The sequence below is a fragment of the Falco rusticolus genome, chromosome 18 (assembly GCF_015220075.1).
Source record: "Falco rusticolus isolate bFalRus1 chromosome 18, bFalRus1.pri, whole genome shotgun sequence".
NCBI classification, from domain to species: domain Eukaryota; kingdom Metazoa; phylum Chordata; class Aves; order Falconiformes; family Falconidae; genus Falco; species Falco rusticolus.
The window spans coordinates 186,453-203,284 of NC_051204.1; the positions used below are offsets into that span (position 1 = coordinate 186,453).

At 49.0% G+C, this 16,832-nt stretch overlaps 2 protein-coding genes and 1 long non-coding RNA gene across 10 annotated transcripts in view; all 3 read right to left on the reverse strand.

Moving 5' to 3' along the window:
- Positions 1–218: 218 nt before the first annotated feature.
- On the reverse strand, positions 219–5,734 carry LOC119159082. The gene is made up of 2 exons (XR_005108023.1): positions 2,385–5,734; positions 219–737 (listed from the first exon to the last, which is right to left on the reverse strand). It is a non-coding gene; the product is annotated as an uncharacterized LOC119159082 (long non-coding RNA).
- Positions 5,735–6,357: 623 nt separating this feature from the next.
- SLC35B1 (solute carrier family 35 member B1) lies at positions 6,358–10,833 on the reverse strand. Its single transcript, XM_037411604.1, has 9 exons — positions 10,617–10,833; positions 10,297–10,400; positions 9,924–10,054; positions 9,343–9,373; positions 8,969–9,126; positions 8,503–8,629; positions 7,658–7,764; positions 7,224–7,377; positions 6,358–6,867 (listed from the first exon to the last, which is right to left on the reverse strand). Exons 1-9 carry the CDS (start codon positions 10,808–10,810, stop codon positions 6,815–6,817), a joined length of 1,059 nt encoding a protein of 352 aa, XP_037267501.1. The 5' UTR covers positions 10,811–10,833; the 3' UTR covers positions 6,358–6,814.
- Positions 10,834–11,585: 752 nt separating this feature from the next.
- The window catches only part of FAM117A (family with sequence similarity 117 member A), a 32,198-nt gene continuing 26,951 nt past the window's right edge, over positions 11,586–16,832 (reverse strand). For 7 of the 8 annotated variants that reach the window (XM_037411354.1, XM_037411351.1, XM_037411349.1 and 4 more), the window contains 6 exons: positions 16,488–16,604; positions 15,843–15,956; positions 15,367–15,501; positions 14,625–14,847; positions 14,128–14,248; positions 11,586–13,173 (listed from right to left, as the gene is read on the reverse strand). In XM_037411354.1, the coding sequence (XP_037267251.1) occupies positions 12,834–13,173; positions 14,128–14,248; positions 14,625–14,847; positions 15,367–15,501; positions 15,843–15,956; positions 16,488–16,604 (1,050 nt within the window). In that variant the 3' untranslated portion in view covers positions 11,586–12,833. The remainder of the gene's footprint in view (positions 13,174–14,127; positions 14,249–14,624; positions 14,848–15,366; positions 15,502–15,842; positions 15,957–16,487; positions 16,605–16,832) is intronic. The other variant, XM_037411348.1, reaches the window with a different exon arrangement.

A 16,832-nucleotide genomic window follows, 5' to 3' on the forward strand; every position in this document is an offset into this window, starting at 1 on the left:
TCAGTTGTGCTTGGTGCGTTCACATCAGAGTTTTACATCTCTCCAGGCGTGGCTGTGAACACTTCCTTTTTACAGATCTGGTCTAGCTGTTCATGCAAAAATAAAAACAACCTTGGTAATCATTGAAACACTAGGTTATGGGACTGCCACACAAGTCCTAAGGCAGGGGCAGAATCTCCCAATCCATACTGATGGTGTTTCTTAATCCTGAGGCAAGGATTTTGTTTTTCCCGCCACATTCACTGTCTAATTAACAAATTATAGCCTATCATGTTCACTGAATAAGATCTCTCAAGACCCTGGGAGAAAGTGACAGTACAATTCTGAGAATAAACTAAATCAGAGCGGGCTGCACATCTGTCTTGAAAGCAGACTCAGCTCCTCAATGCTGACAAGGAATAAGAGAGGCAGCCTTTGCCTGGAAAGCAGCTTGCATTGTTCTGAGAAGTGATTTTTAGAAGTTTAGCTAATGAATGCCAAGCAATTATGCTTCCAGAGGATAAACCTCAGCTGTCTGTTTTTTCCATTACCACAGAAACTGAAGACAATGATCGCTACTGTTTGAGTGTACTGGAGAAGGCTGAGATGTTATTGTTTAATGTTAAGTGGGAAATAGTCCTTTGGATGACAGTTCTGTGCTGTCAGTGGGCAGAGGCCATTACAGATGGGCCGAGTCTGTCCTCTATTCATGTTCCAGGGCCGCTGCAAGATTCCTTAGCGTTGTCTTACAACACTGGCTGTTAGAAAGGAGAAATTAGAACAACTGATTAAGAAGTGTGGGTGCTAGTCCCACCTGCAGAAAAGCAAATAACTATGTACAAGGACTATTATGGAAATCTTTCCTTGCTGTCCCAGAAATTATGTATACCTTTTAAAATATTTCACTTTATTCCCATTTTCAAGTTTCAGTCATACAGAAGACTTACTCTTCATCGCAAGTGATGGAAGGTTTCCATAACTGACCTGGCTGGGTTTTAACTTTAAATGGATTCTTCAGTATCTGGTCTGTGCCAGTAGAACAGCTCTCAGGAATGCCCAGTGCTGCACATCTGGGCTGCTCTTGGAGTAACTGAAGACCCTGTAAAGGACCTGAACCTACTTCCAGCAAACAACACACCACCATCCCTGACTCTGGCAGTCTTTTCTTATATTCTGCTAGCAAAATACTTCCACTGAATGAATCCGTATTTCAGCAAGTACTGTGTATGAAAACCATGCTGTCTTCTGAACAGATTTTTTCTTTACAACAGGTTAATTACTCATAAAAACTTCAGAAGCAGGCTGTGAGCTTAACCAAAGCAACTGAACCGTGATGATGAAGGTGGTATTACAAGCATTCAGGATCCTCTGTGTGCATAAATATACAAAAAGAATGAAAGTGACATTGCAATCACTGCAGAAAAGCATAGCAAGAGAAAGTAAAAAAAGCCCTACAACCATTTTTGCTAATTTAATTCTGAAGCCTTAACTTTAATTTTTTCTTAAAATAGTTTAAACCTTATATTACTTATTCCAGTGTGCCATCCAGCTGTCCCTGTTTCTGTCTGTGGCAATTATTGTTTTTCCTGTTCTTTAGATGCATCCCTGGCTCACTGTTGCTGAAATTCTATTAGTTATGAACTGTAAATCTTAAGTATGAAACTGTTTATTATGAGTATATATTTGAAATGTATACCCCATCCCTACTGGCCTTAAAAACTTCTTCCTATTACTAGTCAGCATAAACTTACTACATGCTAAAGTGGGACTCTAAATCTAGCATGTATTTTCCCTGATGGGTGCTATTTTGATTTTCACGCGCTTTTCAGTCCATGAAATCTGACAGGAATTCTCATTTCCCTTGCAAGACTGTGTGGAGTCCTGCAGGATAAGCTCACACAATCACCAACTCTTAACTGAGTGGCACAGCATAAATCCTAGTTGTTCTTGAATGGTTGTTAGGCTGCATTTGAAGTGGTATCTCCAAGATTGGCAAGTCATTGATTTCAAAGCAGTTACAATAGCTTCCTTGTCCGTTAAACTGTTGTAATTTGAGCATGAGTCTTCACTATCCTGTGACCAAAAAGTTATCAGTGTTATACAATTATATCCACCTCTACAAAATATAGGCATGTACAGTATCATCTACCTTATTCTATGTGCTCTCTAAACATTTGGGGTTTTTTAAACATCTGCTGACGGAGTTGCAGAAGCAGCTCGTAAAAACAAGGAAGATGAAAGGAAAAGCAATACAGCTGCCAAGTTTTCCCCCTGTGGATGCCATGTCTCAGTTAGCTATGAAATAAAACTTTACCTTTCTTGGCTGATACATCAAGTTCCTCCTGGAGGCACAACAGGCAGAAACACTGTAGCAATGTAATCTGCTGTTTATTCTCAGTACATACCTGACTCTTCCCATCTCCCTGGAACCACCAAGAACTGACGGGGTTCCTAGGAGACTCCTGGCAGGAATGTTTTCAAAAACCTCTACTGCGATGCCAGTGAGTACTGGCTGTGCAGGAAGGCAGCTGTTTGTGTTACATGAGGACAAGAGGACATGCAGGTGTGCCCATACCGATCTATACTCATGCTCTTTGTAACGAAGGCCATTCTGCAGAAGAGGTGGTGATTGACTTAAAGCTTCTAACGACTTAGCTTCAATGTAGTCTCTTCTGATGGTCAAAAAGAATTAAGCAGAATAAAAATGGAGGAAGACCTTGATTTCCATGTTATGTTTTTACTGTAAGCACAAAGACTCTCAAAGTACAGTTATATCACTAATTAAAGAGGAACTGCTTTTTTATAGGTATTCTCCTTGCATTTCTTGAAAATGATTGCAATAAGAGTTCCCCCTGCTGGTAACTGGCTGAGTCAAAAAAGGACTTGGGGCTGGGACTCCGGAGCCAACAAAAAGTAGAAGATGGAATCTGACCTTCATGTTTTGTACTTGCAGGGCTTTGTCTAAGGCACTTAATACATTAATCTCCTATTCAACTGACTTCTCTTCCTCTTCTACTCAAAGAAAGACCAGTCACATCTGCTAAGGAAGGAGTAAACCACAAGCACTCTCTTTAGTAACACCTTGGCAACTCAGCCCAAACTCAACACATTATGCAGTGAGCGTTCAAAGCACCCACCATCTTGGCTATAAAGGGTAAAATTTTACAAAAACTCTTCGTTTTGCAAAACATCATTATCGCAAAACTATTCCTTGCTTACAGCTGGGGAAATAAAGACAGATCAAGCACACAAGGACTAAAAAGAACAAGGCAGTGTTTTGGTGTTTTTTTTTTTTAAACTAGGTTTGTGCCCTTCTACTAAAGTGGAGAATGTCTAGAAAAATTAAAGAGATAAACTTGAGTCGTAGCAGAACTGGTGAAGCCTAGACTGTTGGTAGAGAACCTGGGAACTGTGCTTCAATTCCTTGAAACTGCTCCTTATGGGTGCACATGCTACCACAGAATGCTTCCTTCTTTGAATAAGCAAAATCTAGCTTGCCGGCAGTAGTTAGATTTCTTTGCACAGCCATACGCTAGACGTTATGCAGGATCTAGATAAACTTAAAGAGTTATGTTCCATCAACACTTTGTACATTACTATCTCTGGCTTGAAGACAGAAAGCCTTTTATGACATTTCACCGAAGTTCAAGCATTGCCTCTGAAAATGTTGTGCTGTTTATAAAAAAAAAAAAAAAAAAAAAAAAAGCCAAAAACCAAACATAACCAAAAAGCTATTAAACATAATAAATTCTTCTGCAAAAGGTGCCTTGAAGAGGAGCTACCATTTAATAGGAAAAAGTAACACAAGGATGAAAACTTGATTGGAGCCTAACCCAGTTCCTTTGGAGTTTACCTGTCTTTATTTAAAGAGACAGCTGAACTCAAGCAGGAACATACACTAAGAAGCACCAGGCAGGCTTCTCAAAATGTGGTAACTAGTCTGTCACTGGGGAGAGGTATTGCAGCAATCCTGGCAACTCGAAGCTGGGGACCTGTTTTGTGGTAGTGTTGTTAAAACTGTCCAAGAACAAAAGTCAGTGCTGATTTGAAAATAGCTTCCTGAATTGTTTTCGTAGCCTTCTCTGGGATCTTGCAGTATGTGAGGTCTAGAGAGAAGACAGCAAGCTGTCCAAGGAAATCCAAAGGATTCAGGCTCAAGGTAGGTACAAGAGCTGTCATCATTTTCAGAAATTCTTATTGACTAGGAGTCAGAGGTGCAGCAAGAACCAAGCTGGAGCAATACCAGGAATGGGCTTTAAAGTTAAAGTGGGTCAAGGGAGTCTGCAGTAATCAGGAGAGAGAAAATCTCCCTTATTTTCTTCCTTCTTGGCAGACTGATCTTTACATCTGTGCTCTGAATACAGACAAGTTGAAGATATTGGTAGAGAGAGATCTTGGCTTAAAAAACAGACCCTAGGAACCTCCCAGCTTCATTCAGCTGGTTATCTTAGCTGCTACAGTGTGGGGAAGGGGACAGACCTGTGGCTTTGAGCAACAGCTCCCTTGAAACTATGTTGGCTTCTTCTCAATGGTTAATAAAAAAATTAACAAAGTCTTTGGGTTTTGGTTGTTGTTTTTTTGTTGTTGTTGCTTGTTTGGGTTGGGTTGGGGGTTTTTTGTTTGTTTTTGGTTTTTGGGTTTTTTTACAGACATAGTCCCTCCTAGAGCTACACTTAAGAGTGGGGGCCAAAGCGGGAGAAGAATTCAGGAAGAGCAGTCTCTGTACACAGAAGAGGCAATTTGGCTTGAGGTGCTGTAAATAAAAAGATCACCGATAACAGCCTGACAGCAACTGGAGAAAGACTGCTGCTATCTCACTCCCCCAATTTCTGATCATATACTTTCTCAAGAGCTTTCGTCAGCATAGAATTATTGCTAATAAGCAATCCTGCATCTGTGGAATCAAAATAAGAGTGATTTCCCTTTGATTTGTAGCACATACTCTAGAACAAGAGTAGAGGTTTGTAACATAAATTACTCAAATATTCTTAATGGGCAACATGTTTGAACAGAAATTCCAAGATTATCACAAGGAAGTGAATGGCTGAGGGAACAAGTGATTTATAATGCATTTTTCAGGTGTTTGTATTTGCACAGTAATGGGGGAGCTGGGTCTATTCCTACATTAGATTACTAATTTCATAGAAGGGGAAACAGGTCTGCAAAAAAACCTAACAGAATTGAGAGCTCACCTAGAATCTCTTTTGCTGCTTTTAGTTGCCGAGTTTGACAACTGGTTAAATGTAAGGTAGTGCTAAAAGACAGAGAAGTGCAAGTCCTACAAACACAAAGATAGTTTTATGATTAAATCACACAGAAGGTAATTAATTCATATCTCTGCCACAGTGTTTCATGAACAAGTCACGCAATTTCTCTGCTCCCTTTTATAAAATGGAAATAGCATTCATTACCTTAGAGATACTGGGAAGCATAACTGTCTCCAGGGATGTCAGAATCTCTGCACAGTAGCAGATGCCAGCACATGGTGTTCATCAGGCAGCATTCATGGATTTAAGTCACAGAAGCTTTTACTTCAGGATTCTCTACCACTGAGAATGTGTTTGTTTGCTACTTACCACTTGACCTTTAAGATGATGGAAATTAGCAAAGAGGTGAAGGTGACAGTAAAACCCTTCAATAGCTTTGGGTTTAATTTTGCAAGAAACGTGTTGTTTGAGTAGAACTACAGGATAGTAAGACAGATCAAATGAAAACCAAATTTGAGGCCAAAAAATCTGTCAGAAATACTGGAGGGGTGGGGGAAGCAGTAGATGGAATGGGGAGGGGGGTCGGGGGGGCCGGTCAGGGAAGGGCGGAGAGAGACTTAAAACAGCCACTCAGGAAAGAGATCCAAGACCCCATCTGGAGGGGCAAAAGGCCAAAGCCACAGAACAGATGGAGACCAAGTGACAGCTGGTAGAAACATGCTTTCATGTGTAAAGTTTGCTCTTTGGAGAATTTTGCTCTCCAGCTCTGAAGGCATCATTATGATAGTAACTCCTCCCCATACAACACTGGGGAGCTAGCCTGTGCTCAGGAGTGGATGTTTGAAAGCTCACCGTGATGGTGGTTAATTAACAAGGGCCCTTTCAACATCTAGAAGCTGTTGTCACACAACCTTGGCATGGTTTTAGCAACAGAGGGTCCTGTTCCTTCATCAGCAGAGGGGATGAAAAGAATTAATTTGGGCCCCACTAGTTAAACAGGTTTCCTGTAAACTTTTACATATGCCAAGTGTTGCTGGTGTTTTAGCAGGGCTCGGCTGAAGGATATACCACATCTCAATGTTTACACATATTATCTTAATAGAAGAACATCCAACTGGCTACTCTGCCAACTCAGTTATGGAAAAAACATACAATCAATCAGAAAAGAATATTGTCTTCAACACAGGCCTTTAATCCGGGGATCTTTCCAGGCCACACCAAAGAACTAACATAATTCTAAGACTAGCCCTCTCCTTGGAGAGGGGTGTGCTGTCTGTTTCTCTCCAAGATCAACCAATGACACTGAAATTAAAGTTCTGGAAAAGTGGCCATTGTCCCTTTAATAAAGATATGAAGAGTTCTTTTTCCTGTTAAGGCAAGAATTTCATCCTGCTGCTAGGATCTAGTAATGCAGCTTTGATTACAGAAAAACACACAAAAAAAGCTTAACTGCAGTTAAAACTAAAGTATTACAATTTTAAGACAACTTAGAATTAAAAAAAACTAAAACAAAAAAATCCAAACAGTCTCCTTCTGATTACCTATCCTGAGTCCAGTTTCATAACAGATTTTGAGGTACAAGACAATAAATTAAAAGTTCATTCCAACTGCAGAGATCAGCCATTCCCTCAATGCGATGTCTTCTTTACTCCCTTTCCAAATTTGGCATCGAGTCCAAGGCCTGGGAAGAGAATAAAATAACCCATGTGCATAGAAAATTGTTTCACATTCTTCAAACAAACGTAACGCATGGAACTTAGTGAAAAATCAGAAAAATCAGCTTAATAGCACCAGTCTACTAATGGTCGCTCAGAGGCAGCGACTTACCCAGTGTGGGGAAAAAATAAGACAGATCAAAGCTAGGAGTCCTGTTTTTCTTTTCCTGCACTGGTAATGCTATTGACACTTCCGTCCATCAAGAGTGTTCTAATACAACTAGACTTTTTTTGACCAGCATATTCTGTTAGCTCTCCCCTCACTACGCATCATCCCTATTTAATAGGGGAAAGATCTCGGGCGTTTGCTTCCCAGACTTACCCAAGAACACCAGGACTGTCCCCACCCACTGCATTGTACTGATGGGATTGGCAAATAGAACGACGGATGCTAAAATGGTGAAGAACTTGCGGGTTGTGGTGATGATGGAACAAGTCAGAGGTCCGAAGTATACCACAGTCATGAAAATAAAACTCTGTAGAAAACAAATAGATGTTTTTTTGTCACTCAGACTAGAAAAAGTACAACACGGATCATATTTTCAGATGAAAAGCCATTGAGCCAGAGCTGAAAGAGCCTTATTTCAAATTCCAATTATTTGCATATAAATGGAAACCACTTTTACTCTGAAGGTAGCCTGTACAGCACTCAAGCACCAAGCAAAGCAACTGAAAGCAAGACAGCCTGACTTTGCTGTTTCCCAGCTGGGCAAACACATCCCTGTGAAGGCTGCAGAACACTGGAGGTGTATTTACCTGACCCAGTGCACTTGTCAGGCCAAACAGCAGGATGTTGTAAATTATGCTGGGGTAGCGTTCCGTAAAACTCAAGAACTCCCAGAGCTCTCCAGTGAACAGTATCCCTGGAAGAAAGATCCAGATGAAAAGTGTGAATTACAAGCCCAGAGGCAGCCTGAGCAGCCATTGCCTACACAGTATAATTCCAGTTGATGCTCATAACCCAAGAGGAGCTACCAAAAGCAAAGACTAAACTCCACACAGTGGAAAATAAAGAGAACAGGAGAACCAGGGATCACTTCCCTAGTTAATTAACAAAAGAAGCAATCGATGACTACAGATCCAACTGTGACAAAATAGTCATAGAATCTCAGAATGGTTTGGGTTGGAAGGGACCTTAAAGATCATCTAGTTCCCAGCCCCCTGCCATGGGCAGGGACACCTTCCACTAGAGCAGGGTGCCCAAAGCCCCATCCAGCCTGGCCTTGAACACTGCCAGGGCGCTACTCCCTAACCGGCGCAGAAAGCCACACTGAGTTTGCTTCTCAGCCAGTGCAAAAGCACCATCGGGTAGAAACCCAGGCGGTTAGGGCTGGAGCACAGAGCAAGCCGGCAGGGAGAACTCTCCGGAATGAGCAAGCCTTGGGCAGCTACACTCTGCGGGAAGTAGCGTCCTCTAGCGAGCACGAGACAAGCTACACTGAGCAACCATGACTTTCTATATACACAAACAAAAAAACCCCAAACCAAAACATAGTTATTTGCAAAAAGCATTCTAGGCCCATTTTTGGAGCCTGACGCATAGGGTGTCCCAGGGCAGTCTCTGGGCGCAGTGGCTGTGGGTTTTGCAGGATGTTCCTTACCAGCTCCCAGGAACAAGGTGGACCACAGATTAATATTCAACATCATGTGATTGGAACCCGTCTGGTAGTGAGCTCTCATGTGGTCCTGAGATACACCTGTCAGCCCATCCAAGGTCAGTGACAGCAGCTAATAAGAGATAAGAGACAGCAAAGAAAACCTTTGCTCTTTATGTCTTCTCTATGGGGAGAATCTATGGGGGTTTTACATTTCAATCACCTACTAAGCAGCAATTATGTGACCATTACGTCAGCATTCCAGGCTAAGCGGGGTATGCATGTACTCATGCACTGATGTCATATCACAGCTTCCAAGAGCACCCTCAAACCCAGGTGTCCGCCTGGGGAACCATTTCCACATCAGCTTTAGGCTGCGCTTGAGGTACAAAGGACACAGCCTTATCTGTGCTGTAACAGGCCTGTTCCTCCTCACCCCTGCTGGGGTCACCTGCACGTTGGCAGTACTCACCAGCAGGAGCTCTCCATAGCCAAAGACATGGTCATCGCTCCCAGCACCCTTTTTAGGTTTGTACATAAACAGGGCCACGCCTGCAACTATCAAGAGGACGCAGAGATACTTGGCCGGTGGATACTTCTTCCGCAGCAAAGTCACTCCTAAAAGCATGACTGTAAAGAAACAACATCACAAACCACTCCGAAAACCCTCTCCAAATTTAACTTGGCCCAACAGAACAACATGCAGATAAAATGCCACCTGCTGTTCCTGTGGCAGAGCAGACAGAAGGGGAGAGAGGCACAGAAGGAGTTTTCACCACAGAGGTGCTAGCTGAGGACACAAGAAAGCCACACAAACAGACACGAAGAAACGTGAAATTTGCTTACCTGGAATGGGCTTACAAGATTTGCCTAGGACCTATAAAAGAAAGCCTGTATTAGCCATCTGCATGCCATCACCTGCCTGCAAACAGAGCTGTCGTGACAACACAAGGGTGGCCACGTGGGATCAGACACCCTGACGCACCCCACCAACAAAACATATCAGACACTTAAAAAAAGAGAAGACAAAAAATCCCACCACAGGGAACTGCTAAATTAACTGTGAGGGTTTCAGAGATCATTTCAAGCCCTCTAAAATTAGTACCAGCTCCCAATTAGCAAATTCCCATAATTTCTAGGGATTGCTATTCCCTTTCCCAAGCAGTCTGAAGTCTCTTATCCCCTCTCCAAGAACCCAGTGCCAACCAAAACATGGTGATACAGCTCCACAAAAGCAATTAGGGAAAAATAAGTGTCAAAAATCAGTTTTCCTCCACATCATTTCACCAGCTGGCTCTTCCACAGCATTAGCTTGGTCACCACAGTGCCCGTTTTTGGGGTACTCTGAGTGTCAGAGCAGCACAGAGCGCTAAGCTGTACATCAGTACTGGCTACCCCTCGCCCTCGCAGCGCCTGCCCTGTGCCACCTGAGTCGGGTAGCTGACGAACTGCAGAGCCGAGTTGCTGGAAACCATTGCGCCCAGGTACGAGAGTGAGCACGTGGCATACAGCCAGCTCCGAGTGCGATCTGCTTTGACAGCATCAAAGAAACGGATCACTGGAAGGAAAACAAGAAAGAACATCAGGAGGGCTGTGAACAGCCGCCACAGCCATGAAGTGCCTTAAGAAGGTCACCAGAGATGCGAGGGACAACGCACACCGGCGCTCCGCAGTAAGAGCAGTGGCAACTGTGCCCTCCAAAGGGAAAAGTCCCTCACCGGCAATGCGCGGCCGGGCTTCCCAAGCCACAGAGCCGCTGCGTGCCCAGGCCCAGCCGGCAGCACCCCAGACCCGACTTACGGAGCTTGGCGAAGGCGGCGTTGATCACGCACTGGATGAACACCAGGGTCAGGGCATACTTGAACTTCTCCTGCTTCGCGCCTTCCCCGTACCGGCCCCGCGTGCTGCAAGAGCGGGACATGGTGAGGCCGTGCTTGGGCCCGGCCTGGAGCAGCCGCCCCGTGGCACGGTGGGACCCCGGGCGGGACCCTCCCCTCCCCGGGACACGGCGGGACCCTGGGCGGGACCGTCCCTGGGGAAGGCTCCTGGGCCGTGGCCGCGCCGAGGCCCGCGGTGAGGGAGGCCGCCCCCGGGGCCCCTTCCCCCGGCCCGGCGCTCACATGCTCTCCTGCAAGATGCCGTAGTAGAAGTAGCAGGCGAAGACGCCCAGAAAGCAGACGGGCAGGCGGAGGCGCTCGGGCAGCGCGGTGCCGTTGGCGCTCGCTCCCATGGCGGCGGCGCGGCCGCTCAGCGCCGGGGCCACGTCCAGCACCACATCCCGCAGCGCGGCCGGCGGCGGAGCGGGCTGCCTCATACGCCCGGCCTGCGCCCGCCCGCTGCCCAGGGCCCACCCGGCCCCGGCCGCGCCCGCCCGCCGCACTGCCGGGCCCACCGCGGGGCGGAGGCGGGCGGGCGGCGCGGGGAAGCGGGCGGCTCCGACAGAGCGCGGCGCGCCGAGGCCTCTCGGGCTCCCGCAGGGCCGCCCCCACCGCGGCTGAGCCGCGCTCGGAGCCGCGGGGCACCGCTGGGGGCAGGCAGCGCCCGGGGCAGCCCCGCGCCGGGGCCCTTCGCTGCGCGCGGCCCTGGCGGTGGCGCATCACGATGTGGAGCGCGAGGATTGGCTGCGCTGGCGGGGGCGGAGCTAGCGGGCGGTCCCTGGTTGGCGTTCCCGCCGTCGCCTGAGCGACTCGGGCAGGGCGTGCGCGTGCGCACCGGACGGCGTTGCCCCCGCCCCCCCCTCGGCCACGGCCCACCGCGCAGGTCCTACCGCCCGCCCGCCCAACGCCTCGTGGCGGGGCGCAGGGGCTCCCCCGCCACCCGCCGTCCCCGGGAGCTGCCGCGGGCCGCGCCTGGGGCGGAGGAGGCGGCGGTTCGCAGCTCCAGGCGTTCCTCCGCAGCTGGCCGTGCTCTTTTCCGCGGCCTGAACGGGCTGGAGTGGAGGGGGCAGCGGTTAAACACTCACTGCCCCGGCCCCCGTGAGCCCCCCCCCCCGGGCACGGCCTCAAAGCTGCTGGTACTGCAGCTCCAACACCTGCTAAACTCCTCCCAGACTCCAGTATAGACTCAACGTATTAAATGCCAACGAAGCATTTTGGATGCTCGAAATATTTATTTTGCTTCCTTTGAACTGGCAAGACCAGCATCGGCAAAGAAAACCCCTTTAAAACACAGGACAAGAACTCCAAAGCTAACATTCCTCCTATAGGCTTTGCAATACATACATAAAATATAAACTTCAAACAGCTGCAAAAATAGTGTCTTTGGAAGAAAATAGAGTTTCTACATCAGATACAAGAAAATCAGCTTCTTCAATACAACCCAGAGCCGTTGCAACAGAACACAAAACCAAATATTTTGTCAGGAGGCTTCACAACCAATGTTCCCATGTTACTGCATCACCTTCTAAGGCAACAAACAGGCTGGGAGAGCGCTGCGGGGTGCGCAGTGCTTCCATACAGCCACCCCCAGTGAGGCAGAGGGGTCCCAGAGCCCCCTGCACCCATCCCCACTCAGCCAGGCTGCCTGGGCTGGAAAGCAGCAGGTAGTTTCTCTACAGCAGCAACAACCCCCCTCCCAGCAGGGACCTTTGGGCAATGCCCGTTTTCACTTCCCTGCAGCACAGCCAAGGCACCTGTAACCCTGTCCGCAGGCACAGGGAAACCAGGCAGGCAGCTCCCTCACCCTCAGTCACACAGGCTTTCCAGTGCACGGATCTGTGGGAGCTGCATGCAGTCACCTGTGCTCCCCAAAACACAGCGTTCCCCAAGCTGCAGGCTTGCTTTGAGGGGTAAAGGTGCTCAGGGAGGCACGGTCAGGGATCTGCTGCTCTTCAGCCCTCTCTGTGCTCAGAGGGAGATGAGCAGTCCTACTGGTGCAGATCCACACCGTTTCCTGCCCCAGTACATCCAGGGGCAGTGGTCCTACAGGCCCCTGCAGGCTACGGGGTGAGGGGTCCTGAGGGAGCCCCACCTGCATTCTCCCAGCTCAGCCTCACTCACAGAGCCACTGCACAGGAGTTTGCCTCTGCTCCCTGCAGCAGCGCCCGGCCGCTCTCCACCAGCAAAACAATCACACAGGAAACAAAGACAATTCAACACAGGAAAGTGCTTTCACAGGGGAGGCTCAGAGAAACAAGCCCCTCCAGCAGTGAGTAGTCCCGTGGCACGCTGGACTTCACAGCTTCTATCATCCTCAGAGGCAGCCTGCTGTTCGCAGTCCCAGGGCTGCCTCTTGGCTGTCACATCCCACCTTCAAGGCACTAGTCTCCGCAGGCTAGCAGAGACACACTGATGAGCCATAGCTGCTGGTGCTGGCTATGGCTAGCTTTCCCAAAGGCTTCACACCACCAGAGAGCTGTGGAAGACGACGCTCTCCTCTGCCTGGCCATGCTTCCAGTGGTCATAGTTCAGTGAAGGAGACTGGGACACCTCGCTGAAGCCTTCTACTGCAGCGTCCTTCCGCACCCCAAGGAATGGGGTGGGGGGTGTGGCCTGACAGGATGTAAATGTGCCTGTGCCAGGGCTGGAAGAAGCTGGAAAACCCCTGAAGAGGAAGCCCACATTTGGGAAGAGGGGCTTCACCAGGCTCACAGGGCAGAAGGCAGAACCAGTGGGGTTGAAGTGCACTTTGTTCTTATCTGGGCAGGAAGGCTGGAAAGGCTGATCAGGGCTGGGGGAGCTGAAGGAGAGAGCAGACGTGATGAGTAAGTGACACGCCCAAGGGCACCAAACAGCCACAGGGAGTTCACAGCACCACAGACTGGTGGGGCTGGGAGGGGAGCTCCGGGGGTCGCCCGGCCCAGCCCCTGCTAGAGCAGGCTCTCCCCCAGCAGGCTGCACGGAGCCGCCCGGCGGGTCTGGGTGTCCCCAGAGACGGGGACCCCGCAGCCGCTCTGGGCAGCCTGTCCCAGCGCCCCCTCACCCTCAGGGCAGACAAGGTCTCCCTCATGTTCAGGTGGAACTTCCCGCGCTGCAGCTGGTGCCCGTGGCCCCTTGTCCTGGCGCCGGGCACCGCTGAGAAGAGCCTGGCCCCGTCCTCCTGACACCCACCCTCCAGATATCTGTAGGCATCGTAAGATCCCCCCTCCGCCTGCTCCAGGCTGAACAGCCCCAGCTCTCTCAGCCCTTCCTCTAAGGAAGATGCTCCAGCCCCCTCATCATCCTCACAGCCCCTGCTGGATCCTCTCCAGACCCTGTCTCTCAAAGTTTTGCACTCTTCCAAGAGCCTGACTGAAAGCTGTACTACCTCTGCGACCTGGATCATGCTTCAGGCACAAAGCAGCACGAGGTGCCTGTTTTTGTTTTGAAAGCACACTTATTTACAAGAGAACCACCTCTTCTCCTCAAGAGCCTCTGCTGGCTAAGAAAAACCTACTGCCTGGGAGGCACAAGGAATCACAAGATCTTTCTGAGCATGTCTGAGGGTTAGCACTCCAGCTTTCAGCCCCTCTCACCAGGACCTGAGCAGCCACATTTTTGTGGGAGTCTCATCCTAGGGGCTGCTCCCTACTTTTCGAACAGGGTAGGGGTGGCAATTGCAGCAACAGAAGCCTCAGCTGCCCCCACCCTAACATCCTCCCCATAGGACCACCCTCACATGAGTTCTCTTCTGCCAACAACTCCTCATACTTACGAAGCTTCTTCAAAGGCCCGGACTTTCTCACATCCCTCAGGAGGTTCCCGTTTAAACATGTAGCTGTGGTTGGGTCGAGGAGAAGCAGCAAAGGCTAGGACTGGTGAAGGGCTGCCCTCTTCTAGTAGGGAAGGAAAAGCAGATTGAGAAATTTTTAAAAGAATCCAGCAACAGTAAGTACTCAACACAGAACACCTTCCTTCTAGACCCTGGGGCTACAGGCTACAACACTCCAAGTCCATGGCATTGTATCTCTGTAGTTCCCAGCTCACACCCTCCATCCAGCACTGGAAATCACCCACCTGGAAGGTGGGTAACTACTGGAGCTTTAGAAGTCCACTACAGTTGAGCCAAACTGGCAGAGACCCTCTCTCCCATCTCAGCTGCAGCTTCCAACCTGGCACACAGGCAGGGAGGAGCCACTGCACTGAGGTTTTCGTAGCACTGGCTTCCTTTGTCCCCCTGGAACTCCCAGCCCCTTGAATGTCAGCACTTACCTTTCTCCTTTGGATCTGGCTGCACCTCATCTGCTGCAGAGGACAGCTCTCCCACTGCTAGTCTCACCGGGGTGTGGGGAGAAAGGCGGAGAGGCACAGAAGGAGAAGGAGAAAGAGAGAGGCTGCTACAGCTGTCACTGCCAGGCTCCAAGGTGAGGGATGCATCTTGAGAACCTCTCTGGGCAGGCGCTGGTGCCCTGTGGCCATCTGGGACATCCAATATCTAGGGAGGAAGCCAAGTCTCAGAGGAGCAAGAAATGCCTGCCAGAAGTGAAGAGGTTTAGCAGCAGTTGCACCTGCAGACAGCAGCTGCCTGGGGTGCTGGATCCAGGTACAGGCTGAGCCTCCACTTCGGGGAGTGAGGCAGCCCTCCGACACCAGGACATCAGTCCTTCTATACCCTGGAACGCACTTCAGTTCTAAGCCAACTGGCATCACTTTTCCCACATCTCCACAGCACAAAGCCGCCTCTGGATGCCAATCAAAGTGTCTTAAAGCTGCCAGTGAGGTGTCATCTATCCTCAGATTACTACTGGCTGATCTCTCATAGCACCAGCAAGTTCTAAGGAGGGAAGCCAGCAGCCACTTGACCCAATTTAGACTGTTACATGCCTAGAACAAACTAAAACTAGACACAGAGGCCGTCCCCACGGCCAAGAAACAGATACAGGCAGTGTCTTTAGAGGAAAGCATTTCCAAGACCAACCAGAAGATTCAGGGCAATCTTGTGACCTTCACTTACCCGCAAAAGCTCTTCGTCTCCCTGTTCCTTCACAAATGCTTCCTCCAGTTCCTGGTTTAGCCCTTCCAGGCTCCTATGCAAGCAGGGGCTGAACCTCAAAATGGGACATGAAGAAAGGAAGCCTGAAGGAGTGTCCTGTCACAATCCAGAATCAAAGAAGTTAAGAGAGTTATATCTGCACAAATTCAGCAGTTACATCCTGTTCCCACAGCTCTCCAGGGCTCAGCCAAAGTCTTTCAGGAGGCTGACAGGAGAAGACTGACAGCAGAGTCACATAAATCCACTAACTGTAGATCAAAGCACAGGGACATGCTGAAGAGGTGGGAGGAGAGAAAAAAACCCAATAAACCCATCTCCCTTCTCAGGCATGAGAGCAGAAGTCTGAGGGGAAAAAAACAACCCAGGTGGCTTGGGCACCTGCTCTCCACCTCAGTAGGACACACAGTGACAGCAGAGCAGGAGAGACGTGAACATACCCTGAGCGATCCAAAGACAGCATGGTCCCCCTGAAGCGGGGAGCTCTTCTCCTTTTCTTTGCCACTTCTGCCATTTAGCTTTGTTCGCTGGAGCTGTTGCTTCAGTTTGGCAATCTAGCAAACAAAGTTTCAGCTACAGACAGGGCAATACACCTCTACCAAAAAAGGATCATGTCTTGTCTCTCTCCTCCCCCTCTCTTCCAGCCCACAGGGAAGTGCCAAAATAGAGACTGTTTCAATCACACAAGCAGCAGCTCTGGCCACCTCTCCAGAAGGATGGGCCAGAAGCGCTCACAGGGCCTTGTCACAAACCTTCTTGCTGCAACGTGGCCAGTGCCTTTCCTCTAGTGGATCTGGGTTAGTTTCCACCTGCAGCTAGGAACCAGGCCCTGCTGGAACCTACGTATGCCACACCACCACCAGCAATGCACTGAGCTTCAGTGGAGCTCCTTTACAATAGCTACAGGGAGCCAACAAGATCAGTCTTTAGCTGAATCGCAGAGCGTTAGGCATGAGAATGAGGGCTGAAGTTGCATCTTCAGTTGTTACCCTGTCCTCCCACTCCCCTCCCGTGCAAGCAGGAGCCTCCTGTACAACAGCAACTAACACAGATCTTGCTCAAGTATCAGAAGCGGTCTATTTTACCTCTCTGCGGTGATCTGCGCTACCCCAAGAAGCAGAACGCTTGTGAGCACTGCAGCTGGCCTTCCCCACTTCCGCGTCATGCCAGGACACTGGAGTCTGAAGTGATGAGAAACATGGCTGAGAATAATCACATTTACTGGTTTAGAGACTGGTGGTAGAGTCCAAAGAGTAAGTGATCAACTACCCTCCGTTCATGGTCCTGTTCCAGTCTCCCCCCATTAACGCAACACTCACTAGCACTAGTGTGCCTTAACAGATAGCCATCTTTTTGTATTTGCCAAAACAAAGCCATTTTGGCCAGATTTGCACCTACCAGGAGACCAGACCTCACAGACCTATGTGGCA

Bases quoted from the DNA above. Each gene is read 5' to 3' on its own strand.
- SLC35B1 (XM_037411604.1), bottom strand. From the start codon at position 10,810: ATGAGGCAGCCCGCTCCGCCGCCGGCCGCGCTGCGGGATGTGGTGCTG. The intron at 10,401-10,616 runs GTGAGCGCCGGG...CCGCTCTTGCAG, and splicing joins GGCATCTTGCAGGAGAGCAT to CACGCGGGGCCGGTACGGGG. The intron at 9,127-9,342 runs GTAAGCAAATTT...GTTTCTTTACAG, and splicing joins ATCTTGTAAGCCCATTCCAG to TCATGCTTTTAGGAGTGACT.